The sequence below is a fragment of the Onychostoma macrolepis genome, chromosome 16, assembly GCF_012432095.1.
Source record: "Onychostoma macrolepis isolate SWU-2019 chromosome 16, ASM1243209v1, whole genome shotgun sequence".
In the NCBI taxonomy this organism is placed as follows: Eukaryota; Metazoa; Chordata; class Actinopteri; order Cypriniformes; family Cyprinidae; genus Onychostoma; species Onychostoma macrolepis.
In genome coordinates, this window is record NC_081170.1 from 8,676,216 (window position 1) to 8,694,570 (window position 18,355).

Genomic DNA, 18,355 nt, shown 5'->3' on the forward strand with positions numbered 1-18,355 from the left:
CTATTCAAATTGATGCAAATGTTACAGTGTACAGCATATTTTTCTGATGTAAAAGTAAAAGCATTTTTAAAAAAATGGGTACATAGTGATATTATGGTATGAAATTTTCCAAATGGTCCTCTGTAGTGATAGGATCTATTGACGATACTTAAGATCTGTTCGTCTGCTGTGAGGATATCTAAAGGGGTGAGAGGAGAGCGAGAACATAGTACCAACTCACATTGTAGCTGTAGACTTTTTAAACATTTATACATGGACCTTTAACATTGCACTTAACGGCAGGAACGGATTTTGCAAGCTTAACAAATTCTCCAGTCCAGGATTCCTGAGTGTAGTCAATACACATTAAACCTTAATATTAAAAATGCATAACAGTCTGACTAAGGTGAGCTTTAATGCGCTGAACACAGTATAAACACGTCACTAATCATTTTTAGATGCAATCGGATACAATCCTGGAAAGCTCGCTTAGCCTAGAAGTGTGAGAATTTGCTTTGCTCTTCCAAGTCATATTATTTATAATTGCAAATATAAGTTCAGTAAGTTTGATGTCAGAATTCCTTTTCATCACATTAAAAGCGGTACTGAGAAAGCTCATTAACAATTAAACGGCAGGATTGAAACGTTTCTGGGACGCACATTCTTTTTTTCTTTTTTTTTGCTGCACATGGATTTTAATAGCAGCGAGCATTTCTTCTTTTTAGACTGTTGTTATTTGTTTTTGTTGATGCCTGTGTTAACCCTGCCCATGCCAGACTTCCTGCGAGAGGACACGCCGGTTGGGACGAGCTTCCTGAGGGCGGCGGCTCATGATGATGACCAGGGCACCAATGCAGCCATCACCTACTCTCTGTCCCAGCAGAACCCAGCTTACTTTCACATCAACCCCAGCACAGGATGGATCTACGTCAACCACCCCATCTCACAGGTACACATACACACACCTTTACCTAGCTTTCAAAATGGAATGGACTTTATTACCAAGCAAAATCAATTTCTATTGGGCAGACCCATTGAGAAATATATAAACAGAAATATACCTATGTAAAATGAAATAAATAAATATATATGTGATTCAATAAATAGAATTAATAATTAGTAATAAATACAGTTGTTGCATTTTGCTTTATATTTATTTAAAATATTATAATATATTTATATATATTATATTAATATTAAGGATTCATAATAGTATGGCTTTACTTGTTTTTGTTAAAAAAGCTCTATTTAAATAGTTTTTTTCTTTGAGGTTGTCTCCAAATTGAGGTTTGTTAGATTTAGTTAACCTTTGTTTTTTCCCTAAAGTAAACACATATGCAAACTTGTATGAACAAACTTATGTTTAAAGATCACATGCACACATTCCTGCTGAGAAAACTCAGTACTGCTTATTGTAGTGCAGGTATTTTGTCTTGCATGTGTGTGTTTTATAGAGCACACATTCTCATCCTCCAGAGAGACCAGATCTTATTCTTTTTTTGAATCCTCAGAGTTTTGCATATTAAACATGGTAGGGTCCCAAAGAGATGCTATATATATCTATACAAACCTTAAGTCTGGAGGGACAGCGTTCTGTTATAATAGGCATAAAAATTATATTTCCTTTATTCAGGTGGGAGTGTGATCTTGCCTACTCATTTTTTTTTTTTTATTAAACATCATTATTTTTTCTCTTTCCTTTTTTCTTTTTTATTAAACTAACAAACCTTTTTCTTTTTGTTATAATTAAACTTATTTCTTTTATATTTTTGTAACCTTTGACTGAGACCCAGGCTTTCAATCTTAGACTATAAAAATCAGTCATAAACATATGATATTATAATGTAAACATTAGTGGAAAAAAAAAAAACATAAATCATTTTAGTATTTATTCTGCAACTATTTTTAAATTGTGAGAGTTATGGCATCATTTTCAACATGACCAACAATTTTTCCTCTAATAAAAACTAATACACAAATTAAACTAGTGAGAGTGCGAAATGTGTTTAAGGTCAAAATATCCCATAGTTGAAGAAACATCCATTCTTTTATATGTGTGTTGGGCAGAAATGCCAGAAATGCCACCGTCTTCACGTTTCTGCCCACGAATGGCTGTCTGTGTCATTTCTATGCTGGATATATAAGCTTTGAGAGATCGGGGGTTGATTTGACATTAAAACGCTGTATGTGCATACAGAGCCATGGAAAGAAAGACAGGCTCAGCTCCGGTGAAATCTCCTGCATCCTGTTTATAGAGTCATAAGTGATGGCAGTGTTCAGGTAAAGCATCAGAGGCTGGACTTTATTAATGCACGGTTCATGTCCAGTACTACACTGCTTTTAACATGCTTTCATCGCTCTTAACATAAATGGATGTGGATGCAATTTCCTCAGAGCAGGTCATTAAGACGTGTATACTGCACGTCTGGTTTTTCATTAGCCAGTCTGACCACCTTGCGTCACTTATGTCTGAGTGGATCAGTTTTAGAAAGGCAGACGATGTCACCCACACTAAACTCACCTGTCTTCAAATTGACAACTTAAACTGCCCCCACTGCTGTTATTCCTACCTCCTCTCAATCTGTCTCTTCCTGTCTGCCTCTTCCTTTCCCTCATTCTGACCTGAACAAGACAAAATTTTGAAGCCAGTTAAGCTAATTTTACTGCTGACTCAATCTTAGAAGTGCTTTTCAGTTATTAGGAGTCATTTGAAGGAGTCTTTAAAGTCAAATAAAAAAAAACACATACACACATCTAGGGTCTTAGCTCCCGTACATGATATTCTGGATGTGAAACATCCAATGGATAATGGAGACCAATTCTTCAAGTGGAAGTATCAGGGATTTCTCTCATCTCTGAACTACCGTTGACAAAAAAACTCATCTGTCTTCACTGGTATCAGTGACAACCTGTATTATTTCAGTGTATGCTGATAAGCCCCTAGGCTGGATTATATCACCTGTCTCTCGTCCTGACAGACATCACGGATCAGCCAGCAGATCATCGCTACAGACGGAGGAAGTCGGAGCAGCTCGGTCGACCTCACTGTCATCATCACCAATGTGCACAACCAGCCCCCGCAGTGGGAGCAGGCGGAATATTGGGTCACGATCCCGGAGAACACACCCCGCGACACCAAAATAGTGGTGAGACGTTCATATTCCACCAGAGTTTCCTCTCTGCTTTCTATAAGAGTGTGAAATATGCCAAACATGAGGTACAACCACTACATTTCATAATTAAAAGCCATGGAACATAAAAGCATGGCTTTGCAGTCAGTCAGATTGTGCAGCTGTTCCTAACTGGTAAAATAATATATAATTATATACACTACCATTCAGAAGTTTGGGGTTGGCAAGATATTTTCAGGTAGGTAAAATTTAATTTTTTCTTGTGCTTACCAAGACTGCATTTATTTGATCAAAAATGCAGTTAAAATTACAATACTGTGAAATATTATTAACATTTTTAAATAACTGTTTTTTTTTTTTTTTTTATTTGAATATATTTCAAAATGCAGTTCATTCCTGTGATGGTAAAGCTGAATTGTCAGCATCTTTAGTTAATTTTCAGTGTTACATGATCTTTCAGATATCATTCTAATATGCTGATACGATGCTGAAGAAACTTGAAGAAATCTTATTATGAATGTTGAAAACATTTGTGCTGCTTCATATTTTTGTGGAAACCACGTTAAAAAATTTTGGATTCTTTGATGAATAGAAAGTTCAAAAGAACAACCTTTATTTAATCTTTTGTAACATTATTAAAGTCTTTATTGTACCTTTTGATCAATTAAATACACACACACACACACACACACACGTTTGTTTTTGTGGGGACATCCCATAGGCGTAATGGTTTTTATACTGTACAAACTGTATGTGCTATTGCCCTACACCAATCCTACACCTAAACCTACCCCTTACAGGAAACTTTGTGCTATTTCAGATTTTCAATACACTCCATTCTGTGTGATTTATAAGAGTTTTGAAAAGTGGAGACATGGGGCAATGTCCTGAAAAGTCACCTTCTCCTTGTAATACCTATGTCATATCCTTGTCATTATACAAATTTATGTCCTCATTTGTCACAAAAACGCACACACACACACACATATATATATTCATATATACACACACACACATGCATGTGTGTGTGCGTGTGTGTGTTCTTTTCTTTGCTCTTTTGACATGTAGTATGTGAAATGTTCAACATAGCAACTCGTATGTGTGTCATACAAATACTTGACTCACTATTGATTTGATTACAGGTGAAGCGAGAGAAATCACATAAGCATACATACACATAGTACACAAATGTTTGGTCTTTTTTATTATTTAAATATTTATCAATATTTCTCAGTATTCCATAAATGATAAGTATATATTGTAATCAAAATATTTTTTTCTTCATCTGCCATATTGTGTTTATTTTTACTAAGCTTTTCTCAGTTGATCTCTGACTACTCAAAAAATAAATGCAATGCTGCCTTTAACCAAAATTATACATTTTAACAAGCAAGTCTGCATTATTAATATACTTGCTTTTTGTAACAGCCTTTGCATCAGGGCTGCATCTATGAGGTCTTTAAATGCAATTCAGTGGGTTTTGGAACAGAGGAGTGGTTTTCACTCACAATGCCTCTTGCTTTGTTGTGCTGTTGATAAGCAAAGGTAGAGTGTTGTGACTTTCTTACCGCTGAGGCTTGTCACATCTTATCCAGCCTTCATCTTGTTTGCTATTTCAGCCTGTTTCATTTGCTGTCACATTTTACATTCGTCTGGGAGCTTGTACCCACAGAGAGATCAGCATCCACAAACAACCTCATCTGTCCAGCAAACCCAAGCAGACTGCTTGTCTGAACATTCTATTCTAATTCATTCAAAAGGGACGAAAAGGCCAGTCCTCCGAGTCCGTTTTCCTCACATACAGCAGATTTATCAGTGAAGAGTGCCAGGAGGAGTTCTGCTGGAGTCACTGTGTTTTCCTGACATCAGCGGCTTCCTCTGGCTGCTGCCAGCTATTCTGCAATCTGTATGAACCTCCGCATCTGTCTTAGCAGTCCTCGGTGGCACAAACTGTGGCGGGGATGTTCTCTTCTTCGTGTTACCACAGGATGTAAAATAGGCTTAGGTGGGATGTTTGATCTTAAAATACCTTCTTTCCCCGCTGGCTTGTAAAGGGTGGTTGCATCGGCATGGGTTTTAGTGCACGGACTGCTTTGCTAGTCATTTTTACAAACCTGTTTGTAAAGAGTTACAGGGTTTACACTGAATTGGAGGTACATAGACACACTTATAGATAGATGTTCTGTTCTAAAACCTACTTACCTGCTTACCTAGACAGCTTTTAAACATCACTTCCACACGAAGGCTCTTCCAAAAGTTAAGCAATAACCGTATGTTGCCTTATAATATGCAATATGTATCATTTGTGGATAAGGAATTCCAAAAACTTCGACAAACCTATATATAATAAAGCAAGATAAGATGTTTGGAACAGAGATTTACTGTATGCACATCCACAGTCTACTTGAATCCTTTGATTGTACGTATTCATGGCGATGAAGAACAGGAAAAAGAACTCAAATGGCATGTTGCATAGTAGTTTCTAATTGGCTGGGACTTGACTAGCAGCGTGAAGCTCAGTTAACTGCATTCATCTCCTGACAGCCCGCCTTCCTCTAGGGGCTTCTGTTAGCATCCCTGTCAAAGAAAATTAATATCGTCCTAATGTACTGTTCCACACACCAAATGTTGAGCATTTCAATACAGATGTATTTTTTAATCTCTCTACTCACCTTCTATAGAACTCACTTCACTCAATTATTTATATTACTTAACATCCTCACTTATACTAATAGCATTCTAACCTACACTGCTTTCATATTTATACCAGGCTTTGCTCTGAACTAAATGATGTCAATTCTAAGTATAGACTCTTATATACGTATATACACTCTATAAACACATGTAATTAAAATTTATAAATGTATGTGTGTATTTCTATATAATCTGATCCTCTACACAGCATGAATTCTGCTATTAGCAGGGTATTAGCAGTGTAAGTTAAACTGTCACTTTCTAGGGCACAATATCCAATGTGACCGCACTGAAGCGTATTTTATGACGGGCACTGAAAAAGAGCCACCGCAAGGCATTTCTGATCAGCTTTCTTTCTGATGCCATTGCTGTTTAATGAGATGATTTCTAATTATTGCTAATTTCATGGCACCTCAGGCTGTGCTCATTTTGCTGGGAGTGCCATTACCCATCTTATCATCTAGACGTGTTTTTTTTAACAGCTCTCTGCACCGGATCTCACCAGCTACTCTTTGTCTCTTTCAGTCACTTTTGTGCGATTATTTCTGATTTTGTAAACTGATTTTCTTTGTTTATTACAGGACATGAGACCATAGCTCTCAGAATGTGTTTTGTTCTGCAATCACTCCATTTATGGTCTTGTTTGTACCTGTTGCCAATTCAGGGCCAAGAGTTTCTCATTGTGTTAGTTTTCTACAGTGGTTCTTAATCCTGGTCCTCACGACTCCCCGCTGTGCATATTTTGCATGTCTCTGTTGTTTAACACACCTGATTCAAATTACCAGCTCGTTAGAAGAGACCTCTGTGAATGAACTGTGTTCTGATTGACATGGTCCCTACACAGTAGCTGTGTTTCCATCAACCTATATTTTGGAATATCGCATAAAAACAAATGCTGGATGTAAATACCAAGATCCACATAAATTCTAAAAATATACATAAAAAACTTCTGCGCACAATTGAGTAGGATAAAAGAAAAATGCTCATAAACTTTACTGTATTTATTCCACCATTCGCATCAGAAAAGGTATGTGACTTTGCACGATGGGATGGGATAGCTTGACTAACCAGCGGACTGATCTCATTGCACAGCATCTGAAATGTTTTTTGGTCGTTCTGAAATGCCTGAGCAAAGTCTGTCATCAAATTAAGTCTGTTTAATTGTTTTACGCGACTGCGTTCCCAAACAGCAAGCATCCACCTCCGAAAGCAAAGATAATTATTCAATATAATAATTTTCTCATATGATGAATTACTTCCCCCCAAACAGATCAAACTTACTACAGAAGTAAATTGGAACGGAATGGAACATATGCTCCTTTTGAACTTGGTGGTATCTTCTGTGATGTCCACGTTGCAGGGCACTTACGGTCGAATGGAACAAGCGATAAGAGAAACATACAAAATGTGCAATGTGGGGGGTCAAGAGGACGGGGATTAAGAAACGCTGGTCTAGTATATGAATATTTCATGTTGGTAGGGACTACCCTGATTAAAAAAAAAAAAAAACTAGTCACTAGTATGTTTTGAACTGTTCCTTTAACTAATATAACTGGAAAGATTTCCTTGCTCAACCATTACAATGCTGAATGACTAGCTAAAATTCTCAGGGAATGATTGGCACCTTGTGGGACCATCACATACAGGCACAGAATCTTTTTCCAGAAGCTTCTCATTCGCTGTTCCTTACCGGTAGAATGATCTTCTTAACCCTACACAGACAACTAAATCCCTGACAATATTCAAGAAAGTAATCTCTTCAATTAACTGCATCCTGCCGACTCTTTTGAAAAAAACAAAACAAACTTCTATGCCTTCATAAATCCCTCCCTGTTCAAGCTTGTGTAGATGATGTTTGAAACGTAGTATTTCTAGCACTTCTTGTTTTGTTGCCTCCTTAAAATGAATTACTTGTATTTTGTTAATCACTTGGATAAAAGTGTCTGCTCAATGAATAAATGTAAATTTTGCATGGCTGATAAACAAGCTAGACCAGTACCAAACCAGCACTAACTAGCTGGTCAGCTATGACTAGTGTGAAAAATTTAGCATTAGACTGTCTAAGCTGTACTGTATATCCTCCCTAAGTTATCTGTAGTTTCAGCTTTTGAGTTTCTGCACGTCTGTGTGTGTGTGTGTGTGTGAGTGAGTTAGCGTTAAGTTCACCACAGTGTGCATATGAAGGTGATGGTCCTGAGGGCAGTGTGTCAGAGCAGATCTGTGCGTCCCTGCCCACTCTCATAGCTCTGCTAATGGAGGATGTACCTGGAGGTCACCTTCAGTGTCTCTTCAGTCAGAAAACACGATAAGTGTTGTTCCTCAGAGCTTTTTATCACCTCCCTTCCTGCTCTCTCTTGAGTTTCAGTACTTTTTCATATTCAACCACTACTTTGTCAGCCCCTCCACACTTTTAGTAGGATGGAATGATTATAATTGCAGTCGAGGGGTTTCAAAACACAGGTCACACAAGTATTCAGATGCAATCACTGCCTTTGTTAATGGAACGCACCTTGACAATTGGACAAATAACCTAATTTTCTTTATCCTTCCTTTCGCGTGTCTCTATTTCCCTCCCTTCGACGCCCACACCGACGGCCGAACTCTAACACCGATGTTCCCCGTAATATGACTTGAAAAACAAAGCACTTTACAACAATTACAGTCGATCTCTCTTTCGCGTCAACCCTGCAAATACAGTATGAACTCCCTAATGTGAAATAACTGTAGCAACTGGCTGTTCAAATCTGTTCTGTGCATTGGGATCCTTCATGCTAATTCATCCTCAGAACTCTAAATACAAATTAGGCTTGTTAAACAGTATAATGCATTCATTAGCAACACTGAGTAGCCTTGTTGTGCGTCGAGTGCTCCTATTCATTTCTTGCTCTCACTTCCCCCGCCTTTCTTCTTCATCTATCTATCTGTCTCTCTGTCTAACTAATTAAAAATTTAAATATCAGTCAGCTCATTGTGGTATTATCTCAAGGAATGCTAATTAACACATTTTCAAAAGCAGTAATTGCAACCTTGAGGATGTAATTTAAAGGGCCTTGTTCGTGTGTATGGATAATGAGAACGCCGTTCTCATCAAGCCTGAGAGACGTCCGCTAATAAACTCTTGGAGGGAAGATTAGACAGGTTGGGATTTGAAAGTTGACCAAATTTCTGTTTAGTTGAATAGGGGAACTTTCGGTAGTATGAATAGTTTAACCCCACGGGTGGTTAACCAAAAGAATGGTGTGGTGGGCTGGTAAATGAAAGGCTGTAGGTTCAAATCCCACAACGGTTGATCTGTGAAATATCATCATTGTACTCTTGATCAAAACACTTAACCTTGGGTTATTCCAGATGGATTGTCCCTGTAGAAATTGCAGTGTAAGTCACTTTGGATAAAAATGTCAACTACATGATGAATTAGTTGAAATTAAGGTTTTGAAGTGAAGGCAAGATGTCCCAATGGACAGGAGCACAAGCCTAGGTAACTTCTGAGAGATATTTGATCTCAAAATATGCCGTTTTGTGGTGTGTTGAGAGTGTGTAAGTGACTGTTTCAGGCCTCACAAGTTCTTTGTATGAATGCCGTTTCACACTATTTTTTCTAATAATTTCGAAAGCATAAGAAAAAAAAATTGCATCAAAAAATAAGTCTTTATAGTACTTCTCTTTGTATTTATTTTTTATTTTTTATTTTGTGACATTATTTCATGCACATTTAAACCCTCACATTTAAATTTACATATCACATTTAAATTTATATACTAATTACTTTAATGAAATTTACTTCAAAATTGTTAGATCCGAGATCCGCATCAGCATTGAGACAGTCAAGATAGCATAGGTCAAGGAAGTTAAAGGATCTCTGTCAAAGTGACTGTGGCAAATAAGTTCACTGAATAGGTCATTTCTGTTGGGGAACACATACCGGATGGCAAAGTCGACCCTTAAAAGCAGGAAGCAAAAGCCACAGAGCTTTTAAGATGCTTGTTTTCTGTGTTGCAGTGGGCGGATGCTCTCAAAACCATGGCCAGGGTTGATTTAATGGCTGACTGGACCCATGTTCTCTCTCTACAACTCGTCATTTCTCCATCTCTCTCTCTCCACTCACCTTTATTTTGCACTGTCTTTTCACCCCTTTTCTCTGTCATCTAAGTTTTATAACCTGTGCTGTACACCAGGCATTCATTACTCTGGATGACCATACATGGTTTAGGACTTTCTCTTTGACTTTTGACTGTTGGCTTTGCTGTGCCGTTGGCTGTATTGTCTCTGGAATGTTTTGTTTGCTTTATAGTGTCATTTGGTTGATGGTGTTTTGGGTTAAATGTGTTTAGTCAGCTAAAAGACATTTGAGTTCTCATCACAGACAAGTTCCAGCTGTAATATAGGATTTTCCAAGCCAAAATGGGTTGCATGTCTTGTATCCAAGTACTATGCACATGTTTTTGGCTGAACACTGAATAAACAATGACTTTGGCTTTTAGGTTTTGGCATTGCACTTCTAGCCAAGGTATGAGAACAATAAAAAAGTCCATTTATTCAGGTTAACAGCCAAGTAGTAGTTAAGTTTTATATGTTTTTTTATAGTAAAACATAAACGCTTATGTTCATCGCTGGTTTAATCACTGTTATTTTGCAGTTAATATAGTATATTCGGATCTGGAATAAATGATCACATTCATTTATTTTGAACCAGAGAAATACTGCTCTTATTAAATTATAAGTAATATACTAATTATGGTTATAAAATCTATTTCTTACCCCTTAAGTAACTTTGTTTTGTTAGTATAATGCAGCTCTGTGAGACAGAAGTCTGAAAACTACTACTGCAGAAAGTTACTCCATTACTGTCAATATCAGTTCGATAAGCAATTGGATGGATTATAGATGAACCATGTCTAATGTATTCACACGCTGCAGTCAGCAGGCACTTGACCGACGGTTCTGCTGATTTCAAATGCCTTCTCACAAATAATGCTAATTATCCTGTTTGAGCTTTGGGAGAAGGTGTTTACGTCTTACTCTAATATATGTTTCATAATGAAAAAATCTTATAAAATATTATAGCACATCCAAGCAGTTTTTACCCAATTACTCACACAAACTCATATACACATCAAAAGGTTTTTGATGTAACAGGATCCTTCACATCACTACTGACACTTCATCCCTATTCAATATTTCACCATGTAGGCCATATTTAATTTTATATCACCAACCTAAAGCTCATTAATTTTATAACCCCCCCCAACAGACCATCAAGGCGACGTCCCCTCTTGGTGACCCCAGGGTGACTTACAACCTGGAGGAAGGTCAGGTTCCCGAGACCAACATGCCTGTGCGCTTCTACATCAAGCCTAACCGGAGGGATGGTTCTGCCTCTATCTTGGTGGCAGAGAATCTAGACTATGAGACGACGCGTTTCTTTACCCTCCGAGTACGTGTACAGAACGTGGCGGCTGTACCACTAGCTTCCTTCACCACTGTCTATGTCAACATCACAGGTGAGAGATACTCTAATCTTCTGTAAATTACATCAGAATTATATATAAACGTAAATATGAGTACCACACATTTGGGGTAATTTTCTATATAGCATTTATTTATTGTACATGCATTGTATATGCACTTTTAGTATTGTTTGATGAATAGAAAGTTCAAAAGAACAGCATTTTCTGGAATATAAATCTTTTGTAGCATTATCAATATATGGTACCATGTCTAGAAATCATGGAAACTACTTTACTTAGCGTAAGACAAAGAAAAAGAAAGAGAACAAAAATGCATAAATCTGACACAATGATAATAGTCCATGTTGACACCTCTCACTAGTGCACTACAAATATGCCTCGACAACCAGTTCCACGCTGCCTGTGTGCCCTCAAAGAGGTAAACACATTTGCGGTGGTTTAGCAATCAGCATTTCATGCCAGCGCGGTTTCTCAGAAGCACAGCAGTGTCTGATCTGATCCACTGATTGTGTTTGAGCCGCTGACGCTAATGTTTTTTTTCCCTTTCTTCATAGCTCATTTAGCCTGTGTTGTGCATTTGTACACAAAAGTGTTCTCTGCTGTCATTGAGTGTATGTGGAAATCCACAGTGCTGATGAGTGCATGACAGGCGGAGGGTGGGGGGCGTAGAGCGACGGTGTGTGTGTGTGTGTAATAGGAACAGCGAAGAGCTTTGGCACCGACACTCAACACTTGAGACCACATCAGCATTAATTAAGAGGAAAATGGAGATTGAAATAGAGGGAAAAGGAGACAAAAAGCCCACGGAAAAACTAGTTTAGAGGGGCTGTAATCTGCGAAGAGCAGAGAATCCAGACAATAAACCTGCATTAAGTGAATCCACACATTAAAACCTGCACATATTCTTGCCTAACGTACTGTATGCACAGTTAACCACAAACCAAACGTGAGCACAATTAATGAAGATGTAAAATAAAAAATAATGAAAAGACCAACAAATAACCCCAAAAGTGACTTTTTAGTCATACTTAAAATTGCCATCGAATTAGATTAGATTAGATTTAAAGAAAGACATTTTTTTTAATTAAATGTTTTTGAATTGTTTTCAAGTTAAATGTTTTAAATGTATTTATATGCTATAATAGTACATGTACCGGTACTTTATGGCAATCAGAAATAGTGAAATATTCATAAAAGTGAGAAATGTCTTGAATCGTTTGATTGCAGAAGCCTGATTTTGTATCTAATGCAATTAAACTTCAGCTACTTTTTGGGGCCACTGTATTTACTATAAAATAAAGTTTTCCACTTATCTAACGTGTCCAAATGAATCCATTGGATGATTTCAGTAGTGTTTAATTTGTAACAGATTGCTCTTACTCTTTTTTTCCAGACGTCAATGACAATGTTCCCTTTTTCATGTCATCCACGTATGAGGCGACGGTCCCAGAGGGTGCGGAGATTGGCACATCAGTTGCTCAGGTCTCAGCAACTGACCTGGACTCTGGTCTCCATGGAATGGTGAGACTCTTCTGATAATGTTCCCTCCTGGTTCTCTCTAATGGCAATTCACACTGCACTGACAGATGCAAAGAAATGGCAACACACATCAGTGCGCTACCCCTGTTGGCATCTGTTAGTGTTGGTTGGCATTTGTTTTCATTTTTTTTATTGATTCTGCATTTGTCTGGTCTTGAAATGTTTGAGAAGTGACGTACTGTTATCTAGTGACTGTCGCCGTTGGTCTGCATATGTTGGTGCAGTGTGAATTGGCCTTAAAACTCTCAAACTACCTTGCAATGATTCTTAGAATACTTGATGCAAAGTTCTTTTTTAATCTTGTTTGGCACTCTTTCCTACCTAGATTAACTACATCATTCTGAAGGATCAAAGTGGTGACTCGCAGTTCTTCAGCATTAATTCCTACACAGGCATCATCCACACCCGGGCCACCTTCGACCGTGAACAAAAAGGGTCCTACTTAATCGAGGTCCAGTCTCAGGATAGCTCAGAGTCAGCCCGACCCGGTCAGCAGGGCCAACCCAACACAGGTGTGATCCATGAAGCCTGTCTTCTTAACCCCTCAGTCACTCTGTTTCCCCCTCAACCAATTACAGCAAGGCACACCAGCCTCCAGGATGAACTCCATTCATTAAGACTTCAATGAGTCACGCCTAATGAAGAACTAATGCCATCCCAGGGATTTCTGTGTAATATAGGCTGCGTATAATATAATAAGTCCGCAGTTTTAATATTAAACAGTCATTAGGATGTTTAATACAATTTATAGAATAAATCATTGCTACAAGTTTTCAAAAATAATAATTTCCCATTAACACTTTCTACAGAGTCTGTGTTTTTGGAAATATGTTTTAAAAAAAAAAGCTATATGAGACCATTAAGACTTTTATTCAGCAAGGATGCATTGATCAAATGAGACTGACACAAAAATGTTTGTTTGAAATCACTGCTGTTCTTTTGAACTTGATATTCATCAGACATTCCTGAAAAAAACTGCATCAATGTTTCCACAAAAGTATTAAATAGTTTTCAATATTGATAACTATTGATAAATGATTTTTGAGAACCAACGCATATTACAAAGGATCATGTGACACTGGAATAATAATTGCTTAAACACTTTGCCATCACAGGAATAAATTACATTTTAAATACAGTAAACTAGAACACTGTAATTTTAAAATGTTTCACAATATTACTGTTTTTACTGTATTTTTGATCAAATGCAGCCTGGTGAGCATAAGGAACTTCTTTCAAAAACATTTTTAAAAATCTTACCAACTCCAAACTTTTGAACGGTTGTGCAAATATATACGTATACACACATATTTACATTTCACTTGAGATTCGATGATAATTACATTTCATCATACAATGAATGCCAATGACTTTGTTTTTGTTCTGTTGTCCCATCTTGGTTTGAATTATAAATTAATTATCCATAAAGAACGGCTTTTCTCTTGAGAGACTATGTGCACTGATGTGATCTGGAAGTAATGCACACCTCTTCTGCCCTTTAGACACAGCCTACGTGAGGGTTTTTGTCACAGATGTTAATGACAATGCTCCAGCCTTCTCTCAGCCTGTATATGAGATCAGCGTGGAGGAAGACAAAGAAGTGGGCTTTGTGGTCATTACCGTTACAGCTAACGATGAAGATGAAGGTAATTTTTTTTCCGTTGCATGTAGGTGTATCAAATATTTTATTCAGGTGGTCCTGTCATTTGTCTTTAGTTTGTGGTTTTGTTGTTTTAGTTTTGTTTGTTTGTGCAATGATTTCTATCTGACAGCCCACTGATATATTTGACAGAGATGGAGGAGGGGTTGCGAAAAGAAATTGAGCGAAATAAATCTAGGTGGAAAATTCACTCCTTTTTGTGCTGAGCTTGTTAGCAAATCTCTGTGGTGAATGTGGGTGTAACAATTTCAGAACCCCATTTGATGTTTGTCTCTTTGATTTGTTTTTCTTTGTTGTCTTCAAGAAAAAGAATTAAATAAGTAGCAGGCCTTTTTTAATGATGGAAGTAAACCCTTGTGTGAAAGATTTTGCGTAGAAATTTACATGAGATGCGTGACATCTGAGGGACCAGGCAAATAACCATTGAGATTTTTAAATGGAACGGAATAGGCAGCTCTACACTTTTGAAAAATATACTGAAATGATAAAAGTACTGTGTAATGGTAGATTTTTGACAAAACTCTCGAGAGGCTTTACCAGGTGGCGTAACCAGAGATTAAATGAGAAAGAAAATAACAAGTGTATTAAACAAGCTGCACAGATTCATTCGTCTATTGTCTGTCAGTCAAACTAAAAAAAAAAAGTTTTTTAAAGAAATAGTTCACCCAAAAATGTGAATTCTGCCAGTGACTATTGTTTTATTCTGAGTGCTCTTTTCCGTATGGCACCACATTAATGCCATAAAAGATTCTTTATTCCATGACTTGAGGAAAAGTCCAAAATCTAAATGTTTTGTTATCCTCTGTCGTTCTTATCTTGTTTGATATTGAAGTACTATGTTTGATGCAGGTTACATATTGTACAGGCTTCTGTAGTTTAAATATTTTGACTTTTTTAAATATTTTGTTTTTTAAAAATAAATATAGATAGTAGTATTTTTTATTTTTTTAAATTTACTTTTAGTTAAATTTGAAGTAATTATGTTGTATTCTTTTGTCATTTTAATACATATATTATTTCAGTTAACTTAAAAATCACATAATTTTTTTTTTTAAATTTTCTGACAAACCCTATTCTCTTTAAGATAGCACCGAGAGGCAGAAATAGGGACAACATGCCATTTTTGTTGTCCAATCCGCACCGCACAGCAGCATACTTTTGGTATTGTTACCAAAGTATGCTGAATCCCTCAAGGGCAAGCTGAAACTGCAGGGAGTTCATGTTTATTTCAATAGCGCACAGACTTTGCAATGATGTAACTATCACCATTACACCATTTTACACAAGACAGCCTGTATTTTTTTTTGTCCCTGTAATGTAAGATGCCAAAATTAGCATGTGTACAAGCATTGCTGACAGCGTACTTTACCTTAATGCTATGCATTGTTTGACCTCTGAAATGAAACTTGGCTGTTTAGTAAATGTTTTATTTATGTCTTTAGAGAGCTCTGTATCCTTCAGACAATCTCAACACTGCCTGAAAACTTCGCCTTAGCTGCTGAAACCATGTGAATGCATGAGCGGCTATGAATTAGTCAAGCAAACTCTCGGTGGTCAGTTAAATTTGCATATTCTGGAGCGACTTCTACAGTTGATTTTGTCCTGTTGGAACATTTGGTCCGTCGCTCTTTCCTCCAACAGCCATAGAGTCGCTCCTGTTAATCTGAGCGCGACAGGCTTGGACAAATCACCTATCCGTCCAATGTAGCGTGGCAGCCTGCCTGTCTGCCCACCCCCTCATTTCTCATCCTCTGCCTGTAGAATATTCCAGGCTGTCACCTCCACACATCTCAGTGACACGATTCCTCCACCTGATCTCGCTCTGATTTCCATCAGGGCATGGTGACTTCGGCTCATCTGTCAACATAAACAAACAGGCGGGAGCACGATGTCTCTCACGGCGACGCGGCTTCACCTGTTACATATGCATGACAAATTATGTGTGGCGTGGAGCCGTGTCAACAAGCAGACTGAAGCGAAGGAGACAGGGGCAGCGGGATGGAGACGTGCAGGTGTCTGATAGCTCATTAATGATGAGACGCCCGCGCTGCCGTGGAGGTGAGAAGGGTGACGTGACCTGCCACGGCTGGATGGACGGTCCGGAGCTGAGCGACAGCTAATATCTCACAACTGTCATGAAGGGGAATGCAAATCGAAGCTTGATGTCCCTCTGTCCCCTTCCTGCTTTGAAAGGCACAATGAATGAGATCGCCATTAAAATGCAATATTTCTTATTACGCTGGGGATGAAAATGGGGAATAGGAATAATTAGGAGCTGATTTGCAGGAGAGAAGGAATTTTATGGTCCTGTTAAGTGTTTCCTAAAGCTGATTAGCAGTGCCCTCTCTGAGCTGTTCATTAAACTCCAGACTGATTTCAAAGATGGAATATGTAAAACACGCCGAACTTTCTTCAACAGCCGATTGAGCACAAGGTCTCCTGGACTTTCAGCTGTCTTTCATCACCAATGACCATTCTATAGATCACATAGTTAGGTTTAACCTGGTTGGCCTGTGGTGGCGCTGTGGGGAGGGCCGCCATATGGCCCGGGTAGTCGTTAGGAAGCTTGCTTTTGGCAAAATCACTGGAGCTCCCCTCAGCAAGTGTCACAGCACATCACAATTCACAACCGTGATGGCCGTAGCCAGGATGAGCATGACACGTTCTAATGAAATCCTCACATATCACGCCCAGATGGTGTTTGTCTCATAGAATCTGATCCGGACTGGTAAACAGAGCTGGCGCAAAACTAGAGCCCTTCCGCCCAGCAGTGTACCATGGGTGGATAAAGCCATTTGGGGTCAAGCTGGGGAGATTTAATATATCAATACATACAGTATATTCAGATATATGGGATTTCATATGTCAGCCGAGATAGGTTATTAAACATTTGGAGTATCATTTTTAGAATGAAACTGTCATGTGCAAAGGATCAAATTGAATTTGTATAATAACGCATTGACTAAGAAAAAGTGTAAACAAAAAAAGTGTAAAATATGTACAAAACATTTTGTATGTATGTTGATTTCAGTATTTAAGCACAATCATATCATGCCTGTGTGCATTAGAGCTTTCTTGTCCTTTATGTAATCCTCATCAAATGAGCACAGATTAATACTGACATTCTCTTTTTATCCAGCTCAGCCAAGCTTAACACTTCCTAGAATGCTAACGCTTCCCAAACCCCCCAAACAGGTGCCAATGCCAAACTGCGGTACCAGATTACCTCTGGGAACACCATGGGCACGTTCGATGTGGAGCCAGAGGTTGGCACGATCTTCATTGCCCAGCGGCTAGACTATGAGCAGGTGCAGCGCTACGAGTTACGGCTGGTCGCGTCGGATGGAAAATGGGAAAACCAGACAATGGTTGTCATTAACGTCATCAACCAGAATGATGAGGCACCCCTTTTTACTCAGACTGAGTACCACGCTAGCGTCATGGAGGAACTTACAGAGCTTCCTGTCCTTGTACTAGAGGTGAGGGGTTAAAATACTCAAACAGACACATGTAGTTGAATGAAAAAGGCAATAATGTTGCAGAGAGGAATATCAACCTTTTTACAGAGATATGAAATGATTTTGTGAGTGAGTTGTACATATGCTATAAATTAGTTCTAGTTTCGTTATGGGTTTATTAAAGTTCTCATGTAGTTTAAAGCTTAGAAAGAAAAAGAAAGCCAATTTGAAATGAATATTTTGACACGCCCTGCCACGGTTTTCATTCTCTGCTAGCGTGTCTCAATATTGCTGTGTATTGTGCTGTCAGTGTAAAAAATACACTTCAAAGGCTTCACGTAAACATACCGGAAAAGAGGCGGAGAGAACTATCGGCATTCCTTTGCTGTGACTATTAACTTTTAATTGCCTCATATGTTCTGTGAC

The 18,355-nt window shown here is 38.1% G+C and overlaps 1 protein-coding gene across 3 annotated transcripts in view; it reads left to right on the forward strand.

Annotated features, from left to right (window-relative positions):
- Positions 1 to 18,355, forward strand: part of si:dkey-22o22.2 (neural-cadherin) — a 120,349-nt gene that overhangs the window by 81,406 nt on the left and 20,588 nt on the right. For all 3 annotated transcript variants that reach the window (XR_009266505.1, XM_058747742.1, XM_058747743.1), the window contains exons 11-17: positions 756 to 928; positions 2,958 to 3,125; positions 11,056 to 11,305; positions 12,666 to 12,793; positions 13,137 to 13,323; positions 14,314 to 14,457; positions 17,667 to 17,950. Coding sequence is in view for 2 of the 3 variants with exons in the window: in XM_058747742.1 (XP_058603725.1) it covers positions 756 to 928; positions 2,958 to 3,125; positions 11,056 to 11,305; positions 12,666 to 12,793; positions 13,137 to 13,323; positions 14,314 to 14,457; positions 17,667 to 17,950 (1,334 nt within the window). In the remaining variant the exon portion in view is untranslated. The remainder of the gene's footprint in view (positions 1 to 755; positions 929 to 2,957; positions 3,126 to 11,055; positions 11,306 to 12,665; positions 12,794 to 13,136; positions 13,324 to 14,313; positions 14,458 to 17,666; positions 17,951 to 18,355) is intronic.